The sequence below is a fragment of the Heptranchias perlo genome, chromosome 12 (genome assembly GCF_035084215.1).
Source record: "Heptranchias perlo isolate sHepPer1 chromosome 12, sHepPer1.hap1, whole genome shotgun sequence".
Classification (NCBI taxonomy): Eukaryota; Metazoa; Chordata; class Chondrichthyes; order Hexanchiformes; family Hexanchidae; genus Heptranchias; species Heptranchias perlo.
The window spans coordinates 10,942,484-10,970,034 of record NC_090336.1 but is presented as its reverse complement, the minus strand read 5'-3'; the positions used below and the strand labels follow the sequence as shown (position 1 = coordinate 10,970,034).

The 27,551-nt window shown below is 48.1% G+C and overlaps 1 protein-coding gene across 1 annotated transcript in view; it reads right to left on the bottom strand.

The window, feature by feature from the left end:
* Positions 1 to 2,363: 2,363 nt before the first annotated feature.
* The window catches only part of trim44 (tripartite motif containing 44), a 112,109-nt gene continuing 86,921 nt past the window's right edge, over positions 2,364 to 27,551 (bottom strand). Inside the window, exons 5-6 of the mRNA XM_067993637.1 lie at positions 10,766 to 10,866; positions 2,364 to 4,444 (exon numbers count right to left, since the gene is read on the bottom strand). Of these exons, the coding sequence (XP_067849738.1) occupies positions 10,782 to 10,866 (85 nt within the window). The 3' untranslated portion in view covers positions 2,364 to 4,444; positions 10,766 to 10,781. The remainder of the gene's footprint in view (positions 4,445 to 10,765; positions 10,867 to 27,551) is intronic.

Here is a 27,551-nt window from a genome sequence, read left to right as displayed (position 1 = left end):
GGGTGGTAAACGCCAGTGACCCTGGTGAGGTGGGGTGGAAAACACCAGTGACCCTGGTGAGCTGTGGTGGTAAACGCCAGTGACCCTGGTGAGCTGGGGTGGTAAACGCCAGTGACCCTGGTGAGCTGGGGTGGTAAACGCCAGCGACCCTGATGAGCTGGGGTGGTAAACGCCAGTGACCCTGGTGAGCTGGGGTGGTAAACACCAGTGACACTGATGAGCTGGGGTGGTAAACACTAGTGACCCTGATGAGCTGGGGCGGTAAATGCTAGTGACCCTGGTGAGCTGGGGTGGTAAACGCCAGTGACCCTGATGAGCTGGGGTGGTAAACGCCAGTGACCCTGGTGAGCTGGGGTGGTAAACGCCAGTGACCCTGGTGAGCTGGGGTGGTAAACGCCAGTGACACTGATGAGCTGGGGTGGTAAACGCCAGTGACCCTGGTGAGCTGGGTTGGTAAACGCCAGTGACCCTGGTGAGCTGGGGTGGTAAACACTAGTGACCCAGGTGAGCTGGGGTGGTAAACACTAGTGACCCGGGTGAGCTGGGGTGGTAAACACGAGTGACCCGGGTGAGCTGGGGTGGTAAACGCCAGTGACCCTGGTGAGCTGGAGTGGTAAACACTAGTGACCCTGGTGAGCTGGGGTGGTAAACGCTAGTGACCCTGGTGAGCTGGGGTAATAAATGCTAGTGACCCTGGTGAGGTGGGATGGTAAACACTAGTGACCCTGGTGAGCTGGGGTGGTAAAAACTAGTGACCCGGGTGAGCTGGGGTGGTAAACACCAGTGACCCTGGTGAGCTGGGGTGGTAAACGCTGGTGTCCCTGGTGAGGTGGGGTGGTAAACACCAGTGACCCTGGTGAGCTGGGGTGGTAAACACTAGTGGCCCTGCTGAGCTGGGGTGGTAAACACTAGTGACCCTGGTGAGCTGGGGTGGTAAACACCAGTGACCCTGGTGAGCAGGGGTGGTAAACACTAGTGACCCTGGTGAGCAGGTGTGGTAAACGCCAGTGACCCTGGTGAGCTGGGGTGGTAAACGCCAGTGACCCTGGTGAGCTGGGGTGGGAAACGCCAGTGACCCTGGTGAGCTGGGGTGGTAAACGCCAGTGACCCTGGTGAGCTGGGGTGGTAAACGCCAGTGACCCTGGTGAGCTGGGGTGGTAAACGCCAGTGACACTGATGAGCTGGGGTGGTAAACACTAGTGACACTGATGAGCTGGGGCGGTAAACGCTAGTGACCCTGGTGAGCTGGGGTGGTAAACGCCAGTGACCCTGATGAGCTGGGGTGGTAAACGCCAGTGACCCTGGTGAGCTGGGGTGGTAAACGCCAGTGACCCTGGTGAGCTGGGGTGGTAAACGCCAGTGACACTGATGAGCTGGGGTGGTAAACGCCAGTGACCCTGGTGAGCTGGGGTGGTAAACACTAGTGACCCTGGTGAGCTGGGGTGGTAAACGCTAGTGACCCTGGTGAGCTGGGGTGGTAAATGCTAGTGACCCTGGTGAGGTGGGGTGGTAAACACTAGTGACCCGGGTGAGCTGGGGTGGTAAAAACTAGTGACCCGGGTGAGCTGGGGTGGTAAACACTCGTGACCCGGGTGAGCTGGGGTGGTAAAAACTAGTGACCCGGGTGAGCTGGGGTGGTAAACACTAGTGACCCTGGTGAGCTGGGGTGGTAAACGCTGGTGTCCATGGTGAGCTGGGGCGGTAAACGCCAGTGACACTGATGAGCTGGGGCGGTAAACGCCAGTTACCCTGGTGAGCTGGGTTGGTAAACGCCAGTGACCCTGGTGAGCTGGGTTGATAAACACTAATGACCCGGGTGAGCTGGGGTGGTAAACACTAGTGACCCAGGTGAGCTGGGGTGGTAAACACTAGTGACCCTGGTGAGCTGGGGTGGTAAACACGAGTGACCCGGGTGAGCTGGGGTGGTAAACGCCAGTGACCCTGGTGAGCTGGGGTGGTAAACACTAGTGACCCTGGTGAGCTGGGGTGGTAAACGCTAGTGACCCTGGTGAGGTGGGGTGGTAAATGCTAGTGACCCTGGTGAGGTGGGGTGGTAAACACTAGTGACCCGGGTGAGCTGGGGTGGTAAAAACTAGTGACCCGGGTGAGCTGGGGTGGTAAACACTAGTGACCCTGGTGAGCTGGGGTGGTAAACGCTGGTGTCCCTGGTGAGGTGGGGTGGTAAACACCAGTGACCCTGGTGAGCTGGGGTGGTAAACACCAGTGACCCTGGTGAGCAGGGGTGGTAAACACTAGTGACCCTGGTGAGCAGGGGTGGCACTGAGGAGAATACAGAATGAAGTCATCATATCACCATCGGTTGGCTCTCCATTTCTCAGTTATAATAAAATAATAATACAACCTTAAATCATAAACCCTTTTTATTACAGTTTTGGACAAGAAACACACATGTTCTGAATAGAATACTGCAGAGATCTGCTCTATAGGATATTTATGTACACCCGTGAGGTTTGACTCTTCTCCAGTGATGTCGATCTCTGTCGGGTATCCTGTTACATATCTCCCTCCCTTCGCCTATTCAGAACGCATTATTGAACATTTTCCTCTCACCAGTTTTGCATTAAGATACAGTATTTAGGAGAGATAGACAGAGCACGTTAAACAAGGATTCTATTATAGAAAAGACTGTGTTGTACACTGGCTGCTTACAATTCTGTGGGGGTGAGGTGAACAGAGTGACACATTCATCTGAAAAATAAATTGATGGGGTTGTGATCAGCGACCAAATACTGACACAAAGTGTCCCCTGTAGGGAGTGCCAACGATCGTCAGATTTGCGTAAGATTATAAATGGACCGTTGTAATGTGCTGTCTACGTGGGGTATATTTCATACGTGCAGCTTGTAAGTTTATGTTGCCCTGCTGACTGCTCTGCTACATATTGTTATGACTGAAAAGAGATGGGATGGTGTATCCAGACTGACAGGATGGTGCTGCTTCTCACTGAGAAAGGAGGGCAGTTAACCCCCCTTCCACCCTGGTCTCAATATAGCCGGTCAAGTTGAGCGCACTATGCTGCACTTTTGGGGTCAGCAAGAAGACAATCCCCATCCCCCAACCCTCTGTGTTTTGGTTCCAGCAGTGCAGTAAAAGAATGTAACCAAGAGAACATTTCCAGTGGTTTTGCTAATTCTCACAGATCCATATACGATACCTGTCACATCAAAAGGAACAAGACTTGCGTTTATACAGAACCTCATCAGGTCTCTCAGAAACATCTCAAGGTGCTTTCCACACAATGGGGGTAATTTTGACTTTGGGCAATATCGGATAAGCTGCCCGTTATACATCTCTTCCGATTTTCATTTCCGTTGACTTCAATAGTTTACACTATCGCCCAAAGTCAAAATCACTCCCAATGAATTACTTTCAAGTGGAATGGCTGTTCTTTCCTTGGCAAATGTGGCAGCCATCAAGAGCCCATAAATAGCAGTAAATCTGTTTCTGGGGGAATTGGTTGAAGGGCCAGAACATACCAGGATTACAGATCGGGGGAGGTGGGGAGGGGTTGTACATCAGGTGGGTGCAGACCCCGTGGGAGGCCTCTGAGCCGTGCAAGCTCTTGTTTGAGTACCTGGTGATGGTGAGGTTGCCAACTCTGGTTGGATGTATTCCTGGAGCTTTCATCACATGACCTCCTCCCTCCAACTGCTCCTGCATTGGTCGTCGAACATGTCCATTCTCACACCGCCACACCTTCCCAGGCCAATTGGAAAGTGAACAGGCTGTTCGTTACCCAATTGTATGATTCTTGACTGCCAGTCAAACAGCCTTTTCTTTCCCAACTCCTACACTTTTATAACTGATAAACAGAAGCGTTGAAAGAAAATGATTTGTGTTTTAATACAACCAATGAATTTTCTTCTGGGTTGTCCTGCAGATTAATCTTCAATTCCTGGAGACTCCAGGACAATCCTGGAGGGTTGGCAACCCTAGGTGATGGTACATTTATACCTCGTAGGGTTCATCTGGGCAAACACTTGTTGACCAGCTAATCGGTTAAAGGCATGAAAGGAGTGCATTTCATATCATCAGAACAACAAGGTTATTATAAACAGGATTTAAAAAAAAATATCTTTTAGACGTGTTTATAAATTGAACACATCCTGGCCAGTAGCAAGATACTATAAATAACTGTATTAGTGAGGCCGCCTGGGATGCACTTTATGGTCTGGTCGTCCATTCAGGCCTCGCCTCTGCTAACAATTACCGTCTCTTGCTGCTGGCTGTTGGGTTGTCCTCTATTTCCAGCACAGAGATAGCAGTGTCCAGTGATTTAAAAACTTCGCTCATTCCTTCAGTAGTTTCAGAGTTCAATATTCATTATGTAACACTTAAAGAAAACATCGATTAAATCTTTTGTGAAAATCCAAGCACTTCTATACAAATAGCGGTGAAAACTAGTTGGAAAATTCAGGAATACCTGGAAGACAATCAATATGAGAAGGAAGATCACTGTTATTGTGAAATGAAGCAGGCAGTGTGTTGTTCTCTGCTGTGTCTGTGGGGTCGCTCCCAACCCGCCTTGTACGCGCCCGTTGCAGTTGTTACGGTGGTGGGTTGTGAGCCGTGCCTGTGTCCAGGGCTTGAGAAACCAGGTAGCGAAATAGAGACAGGAGCAGCGAGCTGCAGAAGGTAAGTGCTTTTCAGAGCACTCTTTGTGAGCCAGGAGGAGCAGGAGTGCTCACTCGGCCCCTCAAGCAAACCTTCTGTCAATCACAGCTTCTCCTTGCTGCCGCGATCTCCTGACTCCACCAACCTCCGCCCCCCCCCCCAATCTCTGGCCTGCCCCACGATCTCCCGACTCCCCCCTCCCCGATCTCTGGCCTGCCCCACGATCTCCCGACTCCCCCACTCCCCGATCTCTGGCCTGCCCCACGATCTCCCGACTCCCCCCCCCCACGATCTCCGGCCTGCCCCGTGATCTCCCGACTCCCCCCACCCCCCCGATCTCTGACCTGCCCCGTGATCTCCCGACTCCCCCCCCTCCCCGATCTCTGACCTGCCCCGTGATCTCCCGACTCCCCCCACCCCGATCTCTGGCATGCCCCACGATCTCCCGACTCCCCCCCTCCCCGAACTCTGGCCTGCCCCACGATCTCCCGACTCCCCCCACCCCCCCGATCTCTGACCTGCCCCGTGATCTCCCGACTCCCCCCCCTCCCCGATCTCTGACCTGCCCCGTGATCTCCCGACTCCCCCCACCCCGATCTCTGGCCTGTCCCACGATCTCCCGACTCCCCCCACCCCGATCTCCGGCCTGCCCCGTGATCTCCCGACTCCCCCCACCCCCCGATCTCTGACCTGCCCTGTGATCTCCCGACTCCCCCCCTCCCCGATCTCTGACCTGCCCCGTGATCTCCCGACTCCCCCCACCCCCCCGATCTCTGACCTGCCCCGTGATCTCCCGACTCCCCCCCTCCCCGATCTCTGACCTGCCCCGTGATCTCCCGACTCCCCCCCACCTCGATCTCTGGCCTGTCCCACGATCTCCCGACTCACCTCCCACCCTCGATCTCTGACCTGCCCCGTGATCTCCCGACTCCCCCCACCCCCCCGATCTCTGACCTGCCCCGCGATCTCCCGACTCCCCACCCCGATCTCTGACCTGCCCCGCGATCTCCCGACTCAGCCCCCCCGATCTCTGACCTGCCGCGTGATCTCCCGACTCCCCACCCCGATCTCTGACCTGCCGCGCGATCTCCCGACTCACCTCCCTCCCTCGATCTCTGACCTGCCCCACGATCTCCCGACTCCCCCCCGATCTCTGACCTGCCCCGCGATCTCCCGACTCCCCTCCCCCGATCACTGACCTGCCCCGCGATCTCCCGACTCACCTCCCCCCCTCGATCTCTGACCTGCCCCGCGATCTCCCGACTCCCCTCCCCCGATCTCTGACCTGCCCCGCGATCTCCCGACTCCCCCGCCCCTCGATCTCTGACCTGCCGCGCGATCTCCCGACTCCCCCGATCTCTGACCTGCCCCGTGATCTCACGACTCACCTCCCCCCTTCGATCTCTGACCTACCCCGTGATCTCCCGACTCACCTCCCCCCCTCGATCTCTGACCTGCCCCGCGATCTCCCGACTCCCCTCCCCCGATCTCTGACCTGCCCCATGATCTCCCGACTCACCTCCCCCCCTCGATCTGTGACCTGCCCCGCGATCTCCCGACTCCCCCGCCCCTCGATCTCTGACCTGCCCCGTGATCTCCCGACTCACCTCCCCCCTCGATCTCTGACCTGCCCCGTGATCTCTCGACTCCCCTCCCCCCTCGATCTCTGACCTGCCCCACGATCTCCCGACTCCCCCGCTTCCGACCCTCGATCTCCGTACTGCCCTCGTGATTGGCCGACTCCCCCCACCACCAAGCCGCAATTGTTCCCTCTCTCCCTCCCTCCTGATTGCCAGGCTCTTATCCGATCACCACCCCCACCCCAGCAACCAAGCCCCGATCTTTCCCGTGAGTCGGGGACTGTCCAGCTGCCAGGTGGAAAATGGAATTAAAAAATGATAATGAGGTCCTGGCGTTAAATTCGGCAAGACCTCCGCATCCCCAGAATTTCCGGGCTTCCCCTCTGCTACCCTGCTCCCTCTCTGCCACTCCGTAAATATCGGGGCCTGTGTGTTTCTTTTGCCCCCTTTCCTCCCCAAAAGCCTTAGGACTTAAATTACAGGGATAGACCGGAGAAGCTGGGATTGTTCTCCTTGGAACAGAGAGGGTTGATAGGAGATTTGATAGAGGTATTCAAAATCATGAAGGGTCTAGACAGAGTAGATAGAGAGAAACTGTTCCCATTGGTGGAAGGGTCAAGAACCAGAGGACATAGATTTAAGGTGATTGGCAAAAGAACCAAAGGTGACCAGCGAGTGGTTATGATCTGGAATGCACTGCCCGAGGGGGTGGTGGAGGCAGATTCAATCATGGCCTTCAAAAGGGAACTGGATAAGTATTTGAAACAAAAAAATATGCAGGTCTATGGAGATAGGGTGGGGGAGTGGGACTAGCTGGATTGCTCTTGCATAGAGCCGGCGCGGACTCGATGGGCCAAATGGCCTCCTTCCGTGCTGTAACCTTCTATGATTCTGTGATAAAGTCATAGTTATCCCTCTGTTGGTACATTCTAGGCCTGCAGTCTCTCCACAGGTTCCATGGTTCCAATGCTAAGTAGTGTGCTGGAATGTTGCATGAAAACACATCTCTCCACTAACTGACAAAGGGCAGAGAGACTGTCACACCTGTACATCAATGGGGGAGACTATCACACCTGTACATCAATGGGGGAGACTATCACACCTGTACATCAATGGGGGAGACTATCACACCTGTAGATCAATGGGGGAGACTATCACACCTGTAGATCAATGGGGGAGACTATCACACCTGTACATCAATGGGGGAGACTATCACACCTGTAGATCAATGGGGGAGACTATCACACCTGTAGATCAATGGGGAGACTGTCACACCCGTACATCAATGGGGGAGACTGTCACACCTGTACATCAATGGGGGAGACTGTCACACCTGTACATCAATGGGGGAGACTGTCACACCTGTACATCAATGGGGGAGACTATCACACCTGTAGATCAATGGGGAGACTGTCACACCCGTACATCAATGGGGGAGACTGTCACACCCGTACATCAATGGGGGAGACTGTCACACCTGTACATCAATGGGGAGACTGTCACACCCGTACATCAATGGGGGAGACTGTCACACCCGTACATCAATGGGGGAGACTGTCACACCCGTACATCAATGGGGAGACTGTCACACCTGTACATCAATGGGGAGAGACTATCACACCTGTACATCAATGGGGGAGACTGTCACACCTGTAAATCAATGGGGGAGACTATCACACCTGTAGATCAATGGGGAGACTGTCACACCCGTACATCAATGGGGGAGACTGTCACACCCGTACATCAATGGGGGAGACTGTCACACCTGTACATCAATGGGGGAGACTGTCACACCCGTACATTAATGGGGGAAGAGACTGTCACACCTGTACATCAATGGGGAAACTGTCTCACCTATACATCATTGGGGGAGACTGTCACACCTGTACATCAATGGGGGAGACTGTCACACCTGTACATCAATGGGGAGACTGTCACACCTGTACATCAATAGGGGAGACTGTCACACCTGTACATCAATAGGGGAGACTTTCACACCTGTACATCAATGGGGAGAGAGATTGTCACATCTGTACATCAATGGGGGAGACTGAAACACCTGTACAGCAATAGGGGAGACTGTCACACCTATCCATCAATAGGGGAGACTGACACACCTGTACATCAATAGGGGAGACTGTCACACCTGTACATCAATAGGGGAGACTGAAACACCTGTACAGCAATAGGGGAGACTGTCACACCTGTACATCAATGGGGAGACTGACACACCTGTACATCAATGGAGAGAGACTATCACACCTGTACATCATTGGGGGAGACTGACACACCTGTACATCAATAGGGGAGACTGTCACACCTGTACATCAATAGGGGAGACTGTCACACCTGTACATCAATAGGGGAGACTGTCACACCTGTACATCAATAGGGGAGACTGTCACACCTGTACATCAATAGGGGAGACTGTCACACCTGTACATCAATGGGGAGAGAGACTGTCACATCTGTACATCAATGGGGAGAGAAACTGTTACATCTGTACATCAATGGGGAGGGAGATTGTCACATCTGTACATCAATGGGGAGGGAGATTGTCACATCTGTACATCAATGGGGAGAGAGATTGTCACATTTGTACATCAATGGGGAGAACATAAGAACATAAGAAATAGGAGCAGGAGTAGGCCAATCGGCCCCTCGAGCCTGCTCCGCCATTTAATAAGATCATGGCTGAGAGAGACTGTCACATCTGTATATCAATGGGGAGAAAGGCTGTCACATCTGTACATCAATGGGGGAGAGAAACTGTCACATCTGTACATCAATGGGGGAGTTTAGCTGTCGAACTGAGTGCTGAGAAGTGAATAGTTAATACAGGCTTTTAAGCAATTAAGTGGTGAAGTCATTATTCCTGGCTCAAGTCCAGGGAAGGAGCATTTAGTGTGTTATAAACAGATCATGATCCCTTATATTTATGTGGGTTCCTTTGTTAAAAGTAAGGGTGTAAGGTAAGTGGGGGGGTGGGTGTTTTGTAAAAGTGGAGCCGATCTGTCTGGAAATCAACATTTCAATACAGAATCTTGTGGATAATTGACACATTTCTTTGCTTTGGTGGAAGTATCAGTCTTTCTTAGTCTCTGTGTTATTCAGAAGAAGACTTTTAGTTCCTCTATTCTTCTTCTGTAAGAACATTTACCTAGCAGGTATAAGAGGTATCCTTAAGGACAAAGTGACAGAGGTTAGAAGCTAAGTTATGGCTAGTCCAGCCATCAAAGGCAGAGCTAAAGCATCACTTAATTGCGAGTAGTCTGAGTTTGAGAAGGATGAGAGGGAAGCCAGCTTAGCAATCATCACTCGTGTGTGGGTTCAGTTGGAACCAAAAGTTCAAGTGAAGCAGATAACTCCGCCGTAAAGGGGTTTATCGACTTAACACTTCAGAAGCTATTGCTTACGTCTGAGGGAAGGAAGGAAGGAGATTGACCCAACCATGCCGCTCGTGAGGATGAGGTCGAGTAAGCTCTGAACGTGGTTAATTCCACATGTAAACTTGTGCTATTTGATAGACTGGCTATTCAAAGCTGTTATTTTGTCTGCTATCTAATGAATTACTCTTAAGTAATCTCACCAGTTATAACCTCAGACTCTGGTCACCGCTATAGTTAATACTCAGCACCATTAGCACTGATTTACAGTGATATACTGTGTTGCCTGTGTAACCATTGCTACTTGTTTTGTTAAGTAACTCTCCATTAATGATTTGCTACTCAATTGCTAAGTAATCCTGATTAAACTTATGCATGTCTATTAAATGTTTGTGCACCAACTTTAACCTTAAATTGTGATTTGTAATTACTTGTGGTCTGGCTTCTTCCTTGATGATTTGACAAGAGTTAATTAACTCACTCAGAAGCTGGAGAGTCTAGAACGAGGAGGCACAGCCTCAGGATAAGGGGTCGGCCATTTAAGACTGAGATGAGGAGAAATTTCTTTACTCAGAGGGTTGTGAATGTTTGGAATTCTCCACCCCAGAGGACTGTGGATGCTCAGTCATTGAGTATATTCAAGACTGAGATCGATAGATTTTTGGACACTCAGGGAATCAAGGGATACCGGATTGGGCGGGAAAGTGGAGTTGAGGTTGAAGATCAGCCATGATCTGAGTGAATGGCGGAGCAGGCTGGAGGGGCTGCATGGCCTACTCCTGCTCCTATTTCTTATGTTCTTAAGGGTAGCCTAATCAAGGGTTAGTAAATTAAATTCATTTTGATCCGAAACTGGATAGAGTAAGAAAGTTCTATATATCTTTATTCTAGACCCCTCAATCATTGGAAACAGTCTTTTTCTACTTACTCTGTCCCATCCCTTAATGGTTTTAAATATCTGGGTTGCAAATGTGTCAATTTGACTGTTGCGGTGAGATAATAAACTTTCATCCCATCAGCCTGAGCTGGATTTGACCCCAGGTCACATAGGACGACAGTGTGCAAACTCCACTGCACCATTCAGCAACCCCCAACCAGCCGATCTTAACCAGGGCCCAGGTGATGATACTCTCCATGAATGATTGAACTCTGGTGCCAACTTACCTACGTCTTGCTTACTTCACCAAGGTCCATTAGCACTGGGAGGCTCGATAAAACCTCCCCCCTTCCCTGGAGGAGGGGAATCATCTCTGTGGGACTTTTCCCTTTTGGAAAAAGAACATGAAAGTCATTTTAAACAAATACTCAATGGCTGAGAATTTCTTCATAGCTGCTCCCGCTCCGCCACTGTAACATCACCGGAATTGTGGAGGAAAGCCCGTTTACGCTGCACTTCCGGAAAAAGTACAGTGGAAGAGCAGGAGCAGCTCTCAGGAAATTCCAGGCCAATATGTTGCATAAAAACATATAGAGGAATGTTGTACTTTAGTGACATAGGCTGTATGTTATATCTATATATATGTATACATATGTATATACCTACAGGAACACAGTGCATTATTATATTGTATATCTACAGGAGTGTTATACCCAGTAACACACAGTGTATTACAACAGCAACAATAATACTGGTAGACCTCCCGTGGCATTGCTCTCAGGTTTTCCGAGACCAGGGGTTTAGCTTCTGATGTTTACCACAGTCCCGCTGCAGCCTAAATAGTTCGCTCATCGCTGTAATACAGCTAATATACGAAGCAATGCATCACTTGACTGACACAAGGTCAAAATATGACGTGGGTGACTGATACGATATTTAGAATACTGTTTACCTACCACCTTACAATGCCTGTTTAGGATGGAGGTAGCCTCTTACTCTCAGTTATTTATATTACGATTTTGTTCTACCTCTCACGATGAATTTGCAGCATTCACTTACGATGCAATTGTGAGGTACTCCTCCTGCATCTTGCTTCAGATCATAAGAATGTCTACAGTATATAGTTTTTATTTTAAGTTTGCAATTTATTCTTAGCCAGAATGGCAACAAGTTTAAAATTGTCTTCTGTGACTGTTGCTGAGAGGGCGAACTATGGGTGAAGGTGTGAAATACAAATCTGGTTCTTGAGCTTCACTGATCTGAACCATTCAAATACTGTAACTTTGGGCTCCTTTTCTTCTCCGATGTCTCAAATTACATTTGAGGATAAACTCTGGTTTGGAAGCTTTCTCACCATACTGTTCACAAGATGGAGCTCTAGACAAGTGATCAGCATCAGGCAGGCTAGGAGTTTGATCTGGTAATAAATCAAATAAGGAGTAGAGAATAACTAACCCTCCATTTATGCTCTCTCTGCCCAGGATGATGTTATTATTGTTTAATATTGTTTATGGTTGATGAGCGGAGATCCCTGCAGAAATTCACCCCTTTCCTCTTTACCAGGGATAGTAATGGGCATAGTCTCTCATTAAAGGAAATCCTCATAAATAGGCTTGATGGTTCCAACACATCTTCTTTAAAAGTAGTCCTGATAGGGAGACTCCCTTGTTAAAGAGTGCCTCTGCCATTAGTTTTAATATCCATCCCTCTACCACCAGCGCACTGTGGCAGCAGGATGTACGGTCTATAAGATGCAGTGCAGCAACTCACCAAGGTTACTTCGACAGCACCTCCCAAACCTGTGACCTCTGCCATCCAGAAGGACAAGAGTAGCAATGTTATGGGAACACCATCACCTCCAAGTTCCCCTCCAAGTCATGCACCATCCTGACTTGGACAAACATCACTTTTCCTCCATCGTCACCGTGTCAGAATGCTGGAATTCCTTCCCTAACACCATTGTCAGTCACCATAAAGACTGCAGCAGTTCATGGAGAAGGACCATCATCACCTTTCAAAGCAACTAAGGATAGGCAATAAATGCGGCCGTGCCAGCGTTGCTCACGTCACAAGAACAATTTAAAAAACCTCACAGTTGCGTGAAGATGGATAAATGTCATACACGGAAAGAGCGTGGTTATGATTTGGGCTTTCTTGTGCCCTGGACAAATATCAGTTCTTAGTGCCAAGTCCCCACCTATAAACTGAAACGAGTTGATTGTCTCCGAATTTTCACAAGGGACCCACGAATAATATCAGTCACCTCAAAATCTATGCGTAACAGACTAACTTGACAAACAAGTTTAATCATTGGTAGAGCCACTCACAGCAACAGCAAGTTGTTGATGACAATTCAAATAACACGATGGCCTTGAACCAGTTCAAGGAAAAGTTAAGCAGATAAACCAGTCAGTTGAATTCCTATGGTATGGGTTTCTTTGCAGACTTTTCAAATAAACTTGGATGGAGGAGTACCTGCCCAATTCCTGAGGGTTAAAGTCCTTCTTAGAATTACAATAGCATGTTATGCACGGCGTCATGTCTTGATTCCACATCTGTTGCGCCTGGATCAATACTATAACTAACTGGTATATTAAAAGTGTCTGATCCCTAAACCTCTAAAACCCCTTTGAAGAATAGCCTCACCTTTCACAAGTCAATCTGTAAGACTGTCGGCTCCACAACAGGAACATAAGAACAGGAGTAGGACATTCAGTCCCTCGACCCTGCTCTGCCATTCAATTCGATTATGGCTGATCTGTACATCAACTCCATTCACCTGCCAGTGCTCACTCAACAAAAATCTATCGATCTCAGTCTTGAAAATTCCAATTGATCCCCATCATCCACAGCCTTTTGGGGGAAATAGTTGAAGATTTCCATTCCCCATTGTATGAAAAATTACTTCCTGATTTCACTCCGAAACGGCCTGGGTCTAATTTTAAGATTATGTCTCCTCATTCTGCATTCCCCCCTCAGAGGAAATAAGTTTCTCTGTATCGACCCCATCAAATCCCTTTACCATTTTAAACACCTTGATTAGATCACCCCTCAACCTTCTAAACTCAAGAGAATAGAAACCAAGGGAATACAACCTGTCCTCGTAATTTAACCCTTTGAGACCTGGTGATCCAAAGCCATTATATTTTTCCTGAGGTTTGGTGCCCAAAACTGAACACAGTACCCCACATGGGCTCTGACGAAAGCATAACTTCCTCCCCTTTATATTCCAACCCCCTTGAGATAGGGTCAACATTCCATTGCTTTTTTGATTACTTCTTATACCTGTGCACTAGCTTTTAGTGATTTGTGTACATGGACACCCAACTCCCTTTGCTCCTCCAAGTCTTTCAAAAATATTGTGATTGGTCTTTCTCGGATTTAAAGTGGATGACCTCACACTTCCCCATATTGAACTCCATATGCCATAGTCTATCTATGTCCCTTTGTAACTCCCTGCTCTCAACTACACAACTTACTGTGCCTCCTAATCTAGTGTAAGCTGCAAACTTGGATATACAACTATCTACTCCTTCATCCAAGTCATTAATATATATGGTGAAAAACTGAAGCCCCAGTACAGATCCCTGGGAAACATCACTTGTCACATCCCACAAATCCAAGAATGTTCCCTTTAGCCCTACTCTCTGTCCCTTACGTCCAAACCAATTATTAACCCAAGTCACAAGGTTACCTCCAATTGCGTGCACTCTCATTTTTGCTAATAATCTCTTTTGTGCGGAACCTTATCAAATAGCTTCTGGAAGTCCATATAGACAACATCCATAGACACGTCCCTTTCTACCATGCTAGTAACTTCCTCAAAAAAATTTACTAGATTAGTCAGACATGACCTACCCTTCACAAATCTATGCTGGCTCTCTTTGATCAGCTCATACTTGTCCAAGTGCTCAGTCACGCTCTCTGATGATAGATTCCAGTAACTTCCCCACAATTAATGTTAAACAGACAGGCCTGTAGTTACATGATTTCTCCCCCCCCACCCCTCCCCCCGCTCTTCTTAAATAATGAAGTGACATTTGGAATTTTCTAATCCAAAGGCACAATTCCTGAATCATACCAGTTACCTCTTTGAATAATTCCTATTGTTTGTCTGGTTTACCTATTAACAGTTCAACCCAATTTACTGTGGTCAATTCATCTCTCTTCCCTTTAAAGTTTGCCTTACTTACACTTAAAACCCTTCTTTGAGACTCTCCCTCTCAAATCTAATATTAAATTCAGTCATATTATAGTCACTATTTTCAAGATGTTCCCTCAGGGTCAGATTGTTAACTAATTCTGGTCCGTCACTCATCACTAGGGCCTGTACCCTTGCTGGTTCTAAAACATTTTGTTCTAGAAAACTGTCCCAAATATATTCTAGAAATGTATTGCCTTTACTGCTTGAGCTGTTTCACTTCTCCCAGTCTATGTGAAAATTAAAATCTCGTATTATAACCACATTGCTTTTGCTACAGACTTCCCCGATCTCTATATTTATACATTCCCCCATCCCCCCACCACGCTACATCACTACAGTCAGGAGGTCTGTAGATAACTCTTACCAGAGTCTTGCATCCTTTGCTGTTTCTTAATTCTACCTATAGTGTTTCCACTGCCTAATCACCCTTATTGAAATCCTTTCTTTGTACAGCTGTAATTGTGTCTTTTATCAATATTGCTATTTCCTCCTCTTTCCTAATGTCTCTGTCCTCTCTAGATCTTATAGCCTGGAATATTTAGCTTCCAATCATGCCCAGATTGTACCCAGGTCTCTGTAATGGCCTTTATGCTGAATTTGTGCTTCTAAGACATACACACAAATGCATGCCAAAGGTATCCTGTGGTGTCTGACAAGTACCGCCTATGTCAGTGCTATCCTGATTAGATTATGACATAGCTCAATAGCCTGTTTCTGGCATTTGAGCGTATTTGGTGATTGTTTTCCCAGGCACGTACATTTGTTAGTACGTAATCAACAATATTGGTGGGGAACATGACCAGGGATGATGAGTAGCAGCCTGATTGGGAATAAGTGAACAAAGTTGCAGCTCTAGCTCAGGATGTTCAATTTATTCTCTGGGCACAGACAGGCTGGGATTTAAATGAGTCAAGACAATACATCTTCATTTACCAACATGTGATCTGATTTTGATTTACATTTGTGAGGAATGTCACCTTCATGGGCTGCAAAAATAATGCACTTTGCTGTGAAAATGAAAGTTCTCTTGTGCTGTAACTTGCGACGCACGGTTGGCTTGAGATATACATGTCAACTTATCTTGGAGTTCCTTTTAGTGTCATCGGTGAGGTTATCAAAGGAGCCCCTTAGATACAGGTGCAACTTGCACCTGTTTCTATGCCTGTATCTAATACAGCTGCAACTTATGTGCATTATAATAAACGTCTTGAGAAAAATAAAACATCCTTGAGATCTGGGTGGTGCACTGGGTTAGCACACTGTTCTGTTACCTTCATCTCAAGTCCAGCCCAGAACGATGGGATGAAACTCTAAGTGAAGATGGAGGTGCCAGTGCTGGACAAATGGAATATTTTCATCATTATTGTATCTACAAATATGACCATCAAACACTCCCAGGTCAGACATGGCACAGTCAGATTCAGAGTAAAGCTCCCTCTATACTATCCATAAATGGGCCTTTACCCAACCCATTTGACAGCAACCCTACTTATCAGAATGATATTTCTCATCCTCATGAAACCTCTCACTAAGTGAGTCGGACAATTTAGTGCCAACTTTTGTAAAATTCTGGACAGTTTAGTGGGGTAGAGTCATGATTACTTAGAAGAGACTTGGCTGGAGACTGGTCCAAAGTGGCAGGGAGAAGGCGCTACCATCGCTGCAAACTACAGGACCGTGAACACAGCCTCACCCCCGCGACGAAGTGGGCTAGATCCACATGTGAAGAATGGCCATGTGAATCAGGTATCTGAGATCCACTGTCACCCATGGAACTGTACTCCAACAAATCGACTGTCAACTGGCCCATTAGTTAAAGGGTCAGAAACAAAGGGAAACTGAAGTGTCACGGAGCAGCGGGGGAGTCATGTACCAGCTGGACTGAAGCATTTACACTACAATAATACTGGCCAATGAAGGGGGTTTAGGACCTGCAATTATTCAGGAAAATATGGTACTTTATCAGCCTTCAGAGGTGCCACATATGAAAAAATAAAACATGACATACCATGAATCTTTCCCATTTTCAGCAGTAAAGCATTTCACACTTCATTGCATCCGACACCATCTCCATGGCAACGGGTATAATTTACACCAACCAATTACCTGCTGAATCTCCAGCATAGTTGGTGTAAAGCAGCAGAAGGCAGTTAATCCCTGCCAGCTCTCCGAGAGTGGGTTAAAGGCGCCAAAACAGTGTTGCACTGCTATTTATATTTGCTGTAAATTCGAAATGAATTAATGGGTGGTTTTTTATGCTCACTCCTCTCCTGAAGGCTCCGACTCTTATGGTACCACAGATGCTGGCTGCTCTCAGGTCACCAAACCCAAGTGATGATTCTGTATCTGCTCACTGAAACAGTGAGGTCAACCAAGCCTGAACATCTTCTCACCTCGATCTCCACTTGCCTTCTTCGCCGCTGGGTCAAAATCCTGGAACTCCCTATTTAACAGCACTGTGGGAGTAGCTGCACCCCAAGGACTGCAGCGGATCAAGGAGAAGGCCCACCACCATTTTCTCAAAGGCAGCTAGAGATGAGCGCTCAATGCCGGCCTTGCCAGCGACACCAACATCCCGAAGAATGATGATTTAAAAAAAAAATTGCGCTTCCCTATAAGGCTCATTGGATCGGGACCGGGAGCAGGAATCGCATGTGAATCTTCCACTCCCTCCCTAACCCAGGGTGCAGCCACCCTTCCCCCCCACCCACCCTTCCCCCCGCACCCACCACCCCACCCGTCCCCACCCCCCACCCCGGCCGAAACCCATGCTAACTCAGCAGAGACTGGATTGAACCTGGGAGTTTCCTGGTCTGTAGAGTTCAGCTACTCGGTGGCTCAACTGGCTGAGACATTGCTGGGAGCAGCTGGTGAGGCGTTTGGCAGCATCGTGTTGCCCACTACACCAGTGTGTGGGTCCCTGCTTCATAAACTGGCTTGCAAGATGAATTAATTGAATCGTATGGCCTGAATTTCCTTGGACCCTCTGCTATTGCGCCGCTGTAACTCTGATGGAAGTGCGAACGGAAACCAGACGGCAGCAGGAAGTCCTGAGGACCATAGAGTTTTGCAGCACAGGAGCCCATTCAGACCGCTGCGCCTGTGCCCTCTCTCCGAAAGATTTCTCCATTTAATCCCATTATCCCACCCTTTGCCCATACCCTTTCAAATTCTTCTTTTCAGATATTTACCCACTTCCCTTTTAAAAGCGACTAAGGATTCTACCCCTGTCACTGTTTCTGGGCCTAACATGTCCTAACAACCCTCAGTAAAAAAAAATATTTTCACCTTTCCATTCATTCTTTTGGTGATCTTAAATTTATGCCCTCTAGTTACTGACTCACCAACCAGTGGAAGTAGGATTTCCCTATTTACTTTAGCAAAACCAGTCATAATTATTAACGTCTCCATCAAATCCTCCCTTGTCACCGGTTGTGAATGGGACCCACACCAGTCACCGGCCGTGAATGGGACCCACACCAGTCACCGGCCGTGAATGGGACCCACACCAGTCACCGGCCGTGAATGGGACCCACACCAGTCACCGGCCGTGAATGGGACCCACACCAGTCACCGGCCGTGAATGGGACCCGCACCAGTCACCGGCCGTGAATGGGACCCGCACCAGTCACCGGCCGTGAATGGGACCCGCACCAGTCACCGGCCGTGAATGGGACCCGCACCAGTCACCGGCCGTGAATGGGACCCACACCAGTCACTGGCCGTGAATGGGACCCACACCAGTCACCGGCCGTGAATGGGACCCACACCAGTCACCGGCCGTGAATGGGACCCACACCAGTCACCGGCCGTGAATGGGACCCGCACCAGTCACCGGCCGTGAATGGGACCCGCACCAGTCACCGGCCGTGAATGGGACCCGCACCAGTCACCGGCCGTGAATGGGACCCACACCAGTCACCGGCCGTGAATGGGACCCACACCAGTCACCGGCCGTGAATGGGACCCACACCATACTAAGGGGCTTTTTCCCTTTGTTGAGGGTTCTATAACAAGGGGACATAGATTCAAGGTAAAAGGCGGGAGGTTTAGAGGGGATTTGAGAAAGAACTTTTTCACCCAGAGGGTGGTTGGAGTCTGGAACTCACTGCCTGAAAGGGTTGTGGAGGCAGGAACCCTCACAACATTCAAGAAGCATTTGGATGAGCACTTGAAATGCCATAGCATACAAGGCTACGGACCAAATGCTGGAATATGGGATTAGAGTAGACAGGGCTGATGGCCGGCGCGGACACGATGGGCTGAAGGGCCTCTATCCGTGCTGTATAACTCTATGACTCTATGACACACCAGTCATCGGCCGTGAATGGGACCCACACCAGTCACCGGCCGTGAATGGGACCCACACCAGTCACCGGCTTGAATAGATGAAGCCAAGGATAGAAATAGGGGAGTAAAAAGGATTTGGCATAGAAAATCTTCAGCTATTGAAAAGTTAAAGGAATATGGTTGCTGTGGTAATGATCTTCTTGACATTTACATTGCTCTGAAAAAGCAATTGACATCTTCAGTGTGTGACTGTAAATTCAATCTTTAAACAGTCAAATTTTTAATCACCTCTATTTGTTTTAATTCCCTAATCTTTAAATAAACCTGATTCTTCATATCTCACCTCAGCTTTGAATAACTCTGCAATTAATAGAAGGTTCTCGATAAGGCTTGTTGTGCACTGCCTGGCAAAACGTGGCTTCCTGCATTGCGATCCCCTCCGCGCATTGCGGAGTTCCTAACGTAAGCTGCACCGTGTTGGGGAAATGCTGGATGGAGGATGAGGAGCAGCCCTACCGGGAGGAAGGGGAAAATGGGAGGGCAAGAGAGCAGAAGTGGTTGATTTCTGAATGGGATTGGCCGACGCCTCAGAGGCGGTGGCGATGTCTGAACAAACTCTCAGGTTGGTGTGGCACTATAATGACGGTTTTTATTTCAGACTCTGAAACTTTCTATGAAAGATACAACATTCAGTAACGATATGAGGCCTTGGAGTCTAACTGCTACAGTACGTTTATTACTGACTTGGACTCAAACTCTGTGCAGCTATCGAGGGATCTCGACTTTTAACGGGCCACGTTACTGCGGGGTGGGGCTGGAGTTTGTCCTCCCGTTCAGGTCTCCCGTGCATACGTCTTTGAGACATAAATAGAAAGACACAGACGTTACAACGCGGAAACAGGCCATTCGGCCCAACTAGCCCATGTCGGTGTTGACCTTCCAAGTAAGCAAATAGCTCTAATCACATTTACCCATCCTTTCCCTTCAATCCCTTTTCCTTCATTCACCAATCCAATCTAATCATCAATGTTGACATCATTTCTGCCTCAGCCGCTAACCCTGGAAGTGAATTCCACAGTGAGCCTCACAACCCTCTGTATGAAGAAGTTTCTCCTGCCCTCTGTTCTAAATCTCTTGTATAATCTTCTATCTAAGGCCCTTCGTTCTTGACCCTCGACTACTGGAAACAGTCTGCTTCGATCTACTTTCATCATTTTAAACACTTCTGTTATATCTCCCCGTAATCTGCGAAAAAGCCCCAGTTTTTCGAGTCTTTCTTCGTATTTGTACTTCCTAACACCAGACAGCATCCCTGTGCAACACCTGACACAGCACTGGGGCCCACTCTGGGCTGGGACCAGACCCGGCTTCAGCTCCTATTTTACACAGGAGTCAACAGGAGGTTCACAAGGCCTCCAGTGAACAGGGACACGGCTGCAAAATGAAATGGAACATCCCCCCGCCCCACCCCTCCACCTCCTCACTATGGTGACATCCGTTTCCCTCACCGAAGCCCATCAGATAGCAGGCCGTGTGGGGCCACTTTGAGCGATCCCCAGATCCCTTAGAGGTGGTCAGCACATCCCGACCGATTGGCCATGAACAGATCCCAACGGAGACGAGGATCTACTTTCAGATTCCAACCTCGGTGAGGTAAACGCCGTTTATAGCCAACAAAGAGACCCTTTCTAACACACTCAGGTAGCCTAAATGCTTCACTCCAGCTGTAACAGGTCAGTGCAGCCCCCTGCAACAACAACAACTTACATTTCTATAGCGCCTTTAACATAGTAAAACGTACCAAGGCGTTTCACAGGAGCGGAATCAGACAAAAAAATTTGATACCGAGCCAAAGAATGAGGCATTGGGACAGGTGACAAAAAGCTTGGTCAAAGAGGTAGGTTTTAAGGAGCGCCTTAAAGGAGGAGAGAGAGGTGGAGCAGCGCAGAGTTTTAGGTACCCACAGAGACTGTATTATGGGCTTTCTAATACCGCATGCAGAGCAAGAACAAAGATGTGCTGGCTGAATTTAGAGTGCCTGTAAATCACTCACAAGGTCAGACAGTGCGGTTGCATTTCACAATGACACTAACGGCAAGATATCTGGTATCAAGTCACCATTAGAGGCACTTATTAAAAATTCACAAGAGTATCACACAATGGCCATAATTGAGTGTGGGGGAAGTAAAGTGTCCTTGTAACGGCTCCACAGGAAGGGCTGACCTCTTCTGCTGTGTGCCGAGCGACTGAACATTACCCCATCCATTCTCTTCAGAGTGGTGCGGTTCTGCTGCTGAGAGTTCTTAGCTCTGCCTCAGTGATAGCTGCTACACTAGGCAGCCCTATATTACACAGGGGTATTCACCCAGCACCAGTCGCCATAGGGAGACAGGTCAGATGTTAGCCTGTTCAGGATACACAGCTAACATCCCAGGGAGACGGGAAATTGGCACCAATAACCTCAGTACAGTAGTTACCCTCCATAGGGGCATCCACCCACCATCAATAACCTCAGTACAGTAATTACCCTCCTCAGGGGCATCCACCCACCAACAATAACCTCAGTACAGTAATTACCCTCCTTAGGGGCATCCACCCACCATCAATAACCTCAGTACAGTAATTACCCTCCTCAGGGGCATCCACCCACCAACAATAACCTCAGTACAGTAATTACCCTCCTCAGGGGCATCCACCCACCAACAATAACCTCAGTACAGTAATTACCCTCCTTAGGGGCATCCACCCACCATCAATAACCTCAGTACAGTAATTACCCTCCATAGGGGTATCCACCCACCAACAATAACCTCAGTACAGTAATTACCCTCCTCAGGGGCATCCACCCACCAACAATAACCTCAGTACAGTAATTACCCTCCTCAGGGGCATCCACCCACCAACAATAACCTCAGTACAGTAATTACCCTCCTCAGGGGCATCCACCCACCAACAATAACCTCAGTACAGTAATTACCCTCCATAGGGGCATCCACCCACCAACAATAACCTCAGTACAGTAATTACCCTCCTCAGGGGCATCCACCCACCAACAATAACCTCAGTACAGTAATTACCCTCCATAGGGGCATCCACCCACCAACAATAACCTCAGTACAGTAATTACCCTCCTCAGGGGCATCCACCCACCAACAATAACCTCAGTACAGTAATTACCCTCCTCAGGGGCATCCACCCACCAACAATAACCTCAGTACAGTAATTACCCTCCATAGGGGCATCCACCCACCAACAATAACCTCAGTACAGTAATTACCCTCCTCAGGGGCATCCACCCACCAACAATAACCTCAGTACAGTAATTACCCTCCTCAGGGGCATCCACCCAGCACCAATAGCCCCGGTACAGTAGTTACCCTCCTCAGGGGCATCCACCCAACATCAATAGCCCCTGTACAGTGGTTACCCTCATTAAGGGTATCCACCCACCAACAATAACCTCAGTACAGTAGTTACCCTCCTCAGGGGCATCCACCCACCACCAATAGCCTCAGTATAGTGTTTACCCTCCTCAGGGGCATCCACCCAGCACCAATAGCCTCAGTATAGTGTTTACCCTCCTCAGAGGCATCCACCCAACATCAATAGCCCCTGTACAGTGGTTACCCTCATTAAGGGTATCCACCCAGCACCAATAGCCCCATTAGTCACACTATTTGGTATCTGGTGCTTTTGACCATTTCCACCTGACTGGGGTCATTGCTGTTGATGGCCAGACTGCTGTCAGATTTCATCTGTCTTGATTCACCCTACAAGAGGGGCTGTTATCAAAAATAGAGTGAGTTTTATAGTGAGTGTAGAATTAGCACTAAATGCTGGTGATGTTTCCAACATCCCTAAAATGACACCCTGCTACGTGAGATACCTCAGCTCTGGATGCTATCCTCCTCAGTTACATGCATCGATATGCAAGAAATGTCCGTACCCGCAATGAGTCTGTTGTCTCCACAGATGCCGCCTGACCTGCTGAGTGTTTTCAGCATTTTTCTGGTTTTGTTTCAGATTTCCAGCATCTGCTACTTTTTTTGGCTCTTTGTTTATTTTAGGGCTGGGTTTTACCCATTCATTGTCAATGGACAGAAAACCTCGTCCTATGAGGACAAGTCAATAATTTAATGGTCACACTCAATTAGCAGAATGCTTATTGTGTGCACTGACCAAAGAGCCTGTTTGGAGATGGATACTGCCTTGCGAAAGCACTGTCGTCCCTATTTGCTGTTGTCTAATTAGAGGTAATACGGTGTTTGACATCCAAATTGCTCGACACACACTGGCTCTTGCATAACACAGATGCCTACACAGTGCTCTCAGCTGGGATTCAAACCTGTAAAAGTGAACAGCAGTGAAGGAGCGCTGTCTCCCCTCAGCTTTCAGAATTGTTGACATGTCGGATGGGGAACACGTGCAAACTGCTGTAACGTGTTGCCGGAGCAACACGAGATCTATCCACAAGGACATTTATGGGAGTTTAGCAGATGGGAGCAAAATTCCTTTCTCAAAAAAAAATCAACCCGTCGCCATCTGTTTTAGGCTCCTCGAGGTTTATTTGGGTGTACACGCTTAGTATGTCCGTCCTCACTGAGCTGTGACAGGGCTGCAAGTGGATGCACTTTCCAATCTTTCCAATGAGCACCCAATACTTGCAGGTAGTGTGAGGTCAGGCCAATGGTCCAATCAGCCAGGTGACAAATAACGGTTTCGATCAAACACAACAGAGGCAATCCAACGTGTCCACATTTAACACCTGGGCAACAAGTAAACATCAGTGCAGCTAGGATAACGCTCACTAGATGTTAGTAGCACATTTCGTAAAGACTGCCATTCAACTAACTAATAGACCTGGAGGTGAAACATTACAGCTTCCTTCACATTGATTCCTTGAATCCATTGCTGGACTCCTGAGTCTGACTGGACTCCTGGACTGGGCACAATCTGTAGCCAAATCCTCAACAGACCCTTTATTAACACCATTAAGATTTTGCTACCAATACCAGAGAGAGAGACTCTTACCCCCTAGTTGCACAATCCTAAATCCGAGAGATGGCTTTCAGAGAGACCGCAGAGGCACACAGCACACAGATGTACAAGACCACTTCCTCCTACCTCCGTAACATCGCCCGTCTCTACGCCAGCCTCAGCTCATCTGCTGCTGAAACCCTCACCCATGCCCTTGTTACCACCAGATTCGACTATTCCAATGCTCTCCTGGCCGGCCTCCCGTCTTCCACCGTCCATAAACCTCACCTCAGTCCCGTTCTCCCATCACCCCTGTGCTCGCTGACCTACACTGGCTCCCGGTCCGGGAATGCCTCGATTTTAAAATTCTCATCCTTGTTTTCAAATCCCTCCATGGCCTCGCCCCTCCCTATCTCTGTAACCTCCTCCAGCCCTACAACCTTCTGAGATCTCTGCGCTCCTCCAATTCTTGCCTCTTGTGCATCCCCCATTTTAATCGCTCCACCACTGGCGGCCGTGCCTTCAGCTGCCTAGGCCCAAAGCTCTGGCATTTGCTCCCTAAACCTCTCCGCCTCTCTACCTCTCTCTCCTCCTTTAAGACGCTTCTTAAAACCTACCTCTTTAACTAAGCTTTTGGTCACCTGTCCTAATATCTCCTTATGTGGCTCAGTGCCAAATTTTGTTTGTTAACTTTCCTGTGAAGCGCCTTGGGATATTTTACGATGTTAAAGATACTATATAGATGCAAGTTGTTGTTGTTGATACATTGTCTGCATAATAGGCAGACATGTCAACTTTGGGCTCTTCAGGAGAAGGATAGGAGTATAGGAACATAGGAACAGGAGTAGGCCATTCAACCCCTCGAGCCTGTTCCGTCATTCAATTAGATCATTGCTGATCTGTACCTAAACTCAATTTACCCGCCTTTGCTCCATATCCCTTTATAACCTTATCTAACAAAAATCTATCGATCTCAGGGATCACTGAGTTTCCTTGGGTAACAATCCAGTTCGGTGTTCCCAACAGTGCAGTCCTGTTGGTTTTCAATTTTGTTCCTCTTCACAACCTTATGGGGGCTCTGGCCAGCATCTACCAAGCTTAACTGTGTGAATGGTGCTGGAATGAGTTGAAGTCTTGTCACTATCTTAACACTGCACAGAGCGATGTACAATCTCCATCAAAAGGAGCTGCAGTTGGCCTTCTTGAATACGATTCCTAATCTGAAGATTTACAGCAGTCACAGGCTACTGAAATATTAGACAGGTAACAAAGCTAACTGGCTTCAAACAGATGGCAACACTCTGCTCCAATGGTAAAATCCTTCCTGAAATAGAACAGCTTTTGCCACGTGCAGAAATGTCGCAATGAGAGCAGCAAGACTGAATAAACTCAGTTATAATCTTGAATTAAGTTTCAAGATTATCTGCTTTACTAGACGATTAGCATTAATTACAAAAAACGTTAGCTGCTTTTCTCTCAACGTGACTCAGGGTCTCAGAAATGTAAAGACACTGGTCTAACTCACTGCACCTAACACCCCAAGATCTCCATCAGGCGTTTGGCAGTTTCTTTTTGCGTCTGGAAACTATCCAACCCCCAGAGATGAATAAAATACAGTGATCACCATCAGAGGGAGCGTTATTCACTTACTGTCTGTGCTGGTGTCAAGTATGCAATGCGCCATCACCCAGGGTCATTTCAAGGGATGGGAGTTCTACTTTTCTCTGAAAATGTTCCTTGAGATGAATGCTCTCCCAGAGACAGTCACTCATCAGAGACAGGGGTCTCCGTTCCCTGACTGGGTATGACCTTGGTCTCAGAGGTGATGGTCTAACCCTGCCTTAACCTCTCAGTTCCCGGTTACAGGTAGGATTTCATGGCCTACCTGGGTACGATAAAGGCATCAAAGATGAAATGACATTGGTCCAATATTCATTTAGGACTTGATGTGAGTCCCAACCAGCTGGAGATTAGTGACAGGTGTTTACAAACAACTGGTTTGATTGGCTGAGCAAGATGTTAGCATTCAATAACAGCCCAGAATCTTTGTGATGGAAAGCAGTCTCATGCTGTGTTTTACACTGCCGTACTCACAGCTGACGTCTGCTTACAATAAATATTTCAATGGTTTATGTGGAAATATAGGACTGACATCTGACTAAAGCAATCAGCTTGATGTCCCCAGTCCTGGCATCAAACACACTGGAACACTAATTGTAACCGTACCACTTTAATCACTGGATCACGGTTGTCAGCGGCGTAGACTGCTGACAAACTCCCAGAGGTAAATTACAGGCAAAGGGACTCCGGCCCCGACAAATGTTTTGCTCTGTTGCTGTTGAATCCTGTTAGCAAAGTGCAGGCCGCTGCGGTATATCTTCTTCATCTTCACCCATCCTGAAGGCTCTTCCCATGGCACGCACTCACTGACAGACACTTCAGCACAGCTCGTTGCCTCAACTTAATTTCATTTTCAAAAATACATAAAATGGAACCAAATTAAATTTTACATCTGTCAAAGGTCATCAATCTATCACAATCTGTACATGTTTACCGTATCTTCCTTTCTGTCTGCTCGTTTATGTGCTTAACTATCCCTACTTGCCTGCCCAGCTTTCTGTTGGTCTATCTGCTCGCTCTACTATTTGTATATTTCTGTATTCCTCTCTGACTGATTGTAGATCTGCCTGACCAGCTACCTTCTGCCTACCTGTTGCTCTTTCTGTCTGTCTCTCTATCTTCCTAAGTACCTCTGTCTCCGTCTGTCTCCCACTTGCGCACAGTAGCTGCAATAATAAAGTAAATCAAACCCCCCCCCGTAGTGTCGCCATTTCTTCAATTCCTGCCTACTTCCCTTTCCACACACCCTCACCCCCTTTAAAGCTCTTGGAGCCGTGCACCATGCCTGGAATGTGAGATCCTCTTGCAACTCCAATTTCCAGACCTTTGCTTGTGAATTATAGTCATGAGGAGAAACTCAAGACACTGGGACTATTTCCATTGGAGCAGAGAAGGCTAAGAGGAGAATTAATAGAGTTTTTTTTAAAATTATGAAGAGTTTTGTTGGAGCGAAAAGGGATATTTCCTCTGGTCAGGGAATCAGTGACAAAGGGGTCATCACTATAAAATCATCGAGAGTAAGGAGAGAGATTAAGAGAAATTTGTTTGAACAGAACACGGAATGCTTTGCCACAGGGGCTCTTGAGACAGAGACCATTGCATTTTTTAAAAGGAAAAATTGGATAAATATTTGAAACAGAGGAATATACAAGGCTATGTGGAGAGAACAGGGCAATGGGATTGGTCTTGGATTGCTCCAGCAAAGAGCCGGCACAGATATGATGGGCTGAGTGGTCTCCTTCTGTGGTGTATGCATCTACGGTCTATGGTTGTTGTGTGTAACTATCTGGAGGTGTGTGAAAAGCAGCACCAGTTGACTTATTTTCCCTCTCTGTTGGGAAGTGCGTGACCTCAGCCCTGCGTTGCACGGTAAACACGGTTCGGGCAAATGCAGTTGCGGTTCTGCGCACTAGTGATGTACTAGAACCTTCTTTCCATCACTAATCTTCTGGCCTGAGGAAGGACTGAACACCCCGCTCAGC